This window comes from Frankliniella occidentalis, unplaced genomic scaffold, assembly GCF_000697945.3.
Source record: "Frankliniella occidentalis isolate FOCC.00 unplaced genomic scaffold, Focc_3.1 Scaffold92, whole genome shotgun sequence".
Classification (NCBI taxonomy): domain Eukaryota; kingdom Metazoa; phylum Arthropoda; class Insecta; order Thysanoptera; family Thripidae; genus Frankliniella; species Frankliniella occidentalis.
Genome location: NW_026267221.1, coordinates 541,384 through 545,565, shown reverse-complemented (window position 1 = coordinate 545,565; position 4,182 = coordinate 541,384). Strand labels below are relative to the sequence as shown.

Genomic DNA, 4,182 nt, shown 5'->3' with positions numbered 1-4,182 from the left:
GGACTTTGCCCTCTGGTAGAGACAGTCTTTTGGGGACGGTCTAAAAAAGCTGAAGCAGTAGTTATTTGTTATTGTTTTCTTTGATGAGAACTTACAAAATCAAGAAAATTCCTCTAAATCCAGTCTGCAGTCTGGCGGTCCACTGTGTGTGTGTGTGTATGTGTGTGTGGAGCCGGTGGGCGTGAGAGTGGGGAGGGGAGTAATGACAGGGGTACCGCCCGAAGCTCTCGCCGCCCTGCCGGCCCTGCCGCTCCGGGAGAGTGTCGGGTCCTAACTCCTCTCTGTTTGTTTTCAAACGGCTCCCCTCTAAGACGGGAGCGGCGCAACTGTTACAGTGTAGCAGAGAAGCCGCGGCGGCTGCGGCGTTTAATTTGTTATGAAAATTTTGCGCGTGCCCATACATAACATATCGTATGTTTTGCGAGCAAAATAAAAAGTTTGCAGCTGCTTCATCATCGTCGGCGTGCAAAAGTCCCTCGCACGCTGTTTGGCTGGCCGAGCCCGCCGGGGTGGGTCCGGGTGGGTCCGCGCGGGCGAGTCGGGTGGGCATATAATGGCCTGCGGCTTGCGGTGTGCAGCGTGTGGGAGTGAGTATGCAAGTGTTTCGCTCTCAAAGGGCGCCGCCACGCCCCGCCGCTCCCCGGGTATGCCCCACCCCGCCACACCTCGCCCGCCCCACCCCGCCCGCACCTTTACCACTCGCGACCAGCTCGATGGCACAGCCATGTCGACCCCGCCAACGCGAACGCGAAGTGTGTTGCACGCGAGGGGCTTCCCCTTTATAAGATTGCTGTTTACTGTCCACATAGGCGTTATTGCATGGTTACATTATCTTCAGTTCATGTCCTCACTTTACCGCGAAAACCGTCGTCGTCGGCGTCAGCGGCGCTGCCGCAAACTATGTTGCGCGCACGAGCCCTGGAAGGCGATGAGAAGCCCTGGTCCCGGCCGCAGCCCCGCCCGGCCTGCGAGCAGCTGTTTGCGCCCGAGGGGCAGACCGACCTCGGCTGAGCCGGGCTGTGAGCACCGCATACATATTTTCATCGTCGAGGTGTGGACTTCATTGACGGTTCGCTGGTCGGGGCGTGGCGCTCGCCTCGCGCCGCCGTTCGGACCCTTATTGCAGGCTTACCTAACGCCGGCCTAGGTAACCCCAGGCCAGAGGAGAGGTAACGGCAGGCAGAACAGCACCAAACCGATGAAGAATCCGGCAGCCCAGCCCGCCCAGCGGTCCTTCATCATTCCCCAACAAAGCCCACCGTGATGGGATAGCAATGCGTTATTGCGGCCAATTGCGCGTGCAATAATGAGATGAGCAGCCGTGCAGCCGGGCGGCGCAGAGCGTTCCGCTAAACGCACAGCGGAGCCGCGCAGCTCGCACAAAGTGACCAGCGGTCAGCCGGGGCTGGCCCTGTGGAGCCCTGTGGGCTCGGTAGCGCCGCCGCCCCGGGTCCAGCTGGCTTTGTGCGTCCCGGCCGAGCCGACCGCCGCAGCGGTCAACAGCACACCGCTCCATTACGTCTCAAAAGTGATAGATCGATCTGATTGTTGAATGCAGAATGCAGAATACGTCCGCCCCGCCCCGCCCCGCGCGGCCAAAGAAAGGCAGCCTAAAGCAGTACTAAAAGGCGTGGAGTCAACCTCCTTTTCAGGTCGGCCAGGCGGACGAGAGGACCTCCGCGAAGGTACACTGCCAAAAACAGAAGTAGAGGAAGAGGGGATGAGGGGGGAGGGCTCGGGGGAGGGGAGGTAATCGGCCACATTCGGCGATTGCACGTGTGTGGATGCAGTTGATCGGATGAATGCGCTGTGCGGATGAGGGGCGTCGCCGTCCCTTCTGATGCCCCGAATGTGTCGACCCTCTCGAGCCTCCCCGCCCTCCCCTCCGTACGTCTCCACTCCTCGTCCCCACCGAATGCGTCATAGGGCTCCCGGTTCGGCTCCCGGCTCCAGTCTGTCTAGGGAGCAGGGAGCAGGGAGTCCTGCTCATCCCTGCCGGGCAGTTTCTGCAAGCTGCAGTTGCAGAGCTAAAAGGCAGATAAATCCCCAAAGCTGACACGACACTCCCGCGCCCCAAGCACATCCTGAGATGCGAGTAGTGAAGGCAACAGCCGCAGATCGCCAACTCACTCGACGCAACGCTACGCCGTGCCAGCGTCAGAGTCCGCGCCGCTGCTGCCGCTCCGAACCAAACCACTCAATCTGGTGGGAATTATGTTGTAACAACAAAAAGGGTACGAGAGGAGAGGCTGGACCACCGCCAGGGGAGGCGGCCGTCGGGCGAGCGCCAGCAGCTGCCGTGGTGGTGGACTTAGTGTTGGTAGCAGCAGTTTTAACGCCACCTTGGTGTCAGGAATCGCTCACGCGACGTTCTAGTGGTGGCTGCAGTAAAGCAGTTTGGCCAATGCAGCAGCGAGAGTTCTCTTTGATAAGGGATTGCAAGGAAGGGGTGCCAGTGGTACAACAAGCTGTGGGTCTTGAACGGGGCTGGCGCAGCTCACCCCGCGAGCCTACCCCTCACTCACGGCTTGCCCCCCCCCCCCCCCCCCCCCCCCCCCCCCCCCCCCCCCCCCCCCCCCCCCCCCCCCCCCACTCTCTGCTGCTCCTCCCGCAGGACCCTCCACGACGAGGAATGCCCTGGCGGCCGGTGCGAGGCGGGAGGCGAGGCGAGACGTGGCGCGGCGCGGCCGGTCAGCAGCGGCCAGCAGGGCAATCCAGATCAATTTACCGTCAGTAATTCGGGTCTGCCTCCTCTCGGCACTTGCCGCGCTGCTCGCCCGCCGCCACCGCCGATGTTGCTGCTGTGGGGCCTCTGGAAGTGAAAACAGAGAAAACAGTATCCTGGCTGCTCTATTCAAGAGTTTCAGGTTTGTTTTTACCTCAAGAGAAAAAAAAACACGTCGCGAGCAGTCTCATGGAGTCGCTGTGCCGTGCCTGTGCCCCCCCGTGCTCTCCCCGTACGTCGTCCATCACCGGCAGAGCGATGACGGCCTCCCCCGTGGACGCTGACGTGTCCCTGACCCGGCCCTTTGTCGTCCCCGGGGCAATGCATGGAGCAGCCCCCATTTATTGCGTCGTCGAATGAGTGTAATCCCCTTCGCAAATAACAACAAACGCGTTGCTCCCGTGCGCGCGCGCCGGTGTGGTGTGCGTGGTCATGGCGGGGGACCCATTCGGTGAGCAGTGGACTGCAGTGTGTCACCGTGCCCCCCCCCCCCTTCCCACCTCCCCCGTCCTTCCAGCCCCTCGGCCCGCCCTGGGTAGCGTCCCCGCCACCCCCTCGGGTGCCGACGGCTCAGCCGCAAGTCCAATGCAAACATTTTGCTTTGATAAAGTGGACCACCGGCGCAGTGTGTGACCGGCGGGTGCAAAGGCGCAAGTGCTCCGCAGCCAGCAGCGCTTTCCACGCCATTAAGCACAAGATCGTTGAAAAGCCGGCCCCTTTGTGGGGTCGTGTGGGACGTGTATAGAGACGTTATTGCCAAAAGTGCAATCGGCCCTTTTAAAAAAATGTGTGCTCAGCGATCGGAATGAGGTATTTTACGAATAAGAAGAACAGAAGGAATCCCGGCTTTTGGACCATAACAAGTCGCAGGTCACTGGTGCCTAACGACACGGTTTCTCGTGTACCAGATTTTTGAGGTTCTCAGCTTTAAAATGATATAGAACAGTTATGACTTCTTTTCAGTTTTAGCGGAGATACGCGAGAAACCGTGCGCTTGGTCATGGCTTTGTTATGGTCCGGGAGCAGACGTCGGCCGGGATTCCTCCTGTTCTTCTTATTCGTAAAATACCACATTGTTTGGTGCGTTGATTTTAATTTGAACTGAGCTATTTGACGCAAGTTTTAAAGTTAAGGAACTTTTAAGGTTAAAGTACTTTTGAGGTTAAGGAACTTTTAAGGTTAAGGAACGTTGGTAGCGTTTTGAGCCATGGATGTATCATTGAAACTTCCCTTTAACGCTCCCGCCTGAACACATAACACCATTTTCTATTTCGGTTGACGCCCGCTTACACCCTCGTGTTGTCGGTTGCAGGTCAGGGCCGCGTCAACCAGCTGGGCGGCGTGTTCATCAACGGCCGGCCGCTGCCGAACCACATCCGCCTCAAGATCGTGGAGATGGCGGCGGCGGGCGTGCGGCCCTGCGTCATCTCGCGCCAGCTGCGCGTGTCGCACGGCTG

The 4,182-nt window shown here is 59.5% G+C and overlaps 1 protein-coding gene across 1 annotated transcript in view; it reads left to right on the top strand.

The window, feature by feature from the left end:
• LOC113215412 (protein gooseberry) overlaps positions 1–4,182 on the top strand; it is a 33,391-nt gene that overhangs the window by 4,950 nt on the left and 24,259 nt on the right. Inside the window, exon 2 of the mRNA XM_052269444.1 lies at positions 4,038–4,099. Coding sequence (XP_052125404.1) covers positions 4,038–4,099 — 62 coding nt within the window. The remainder of the gene's footprint in view (positions 1–4,037; positions 4,100–4,182) is intronic.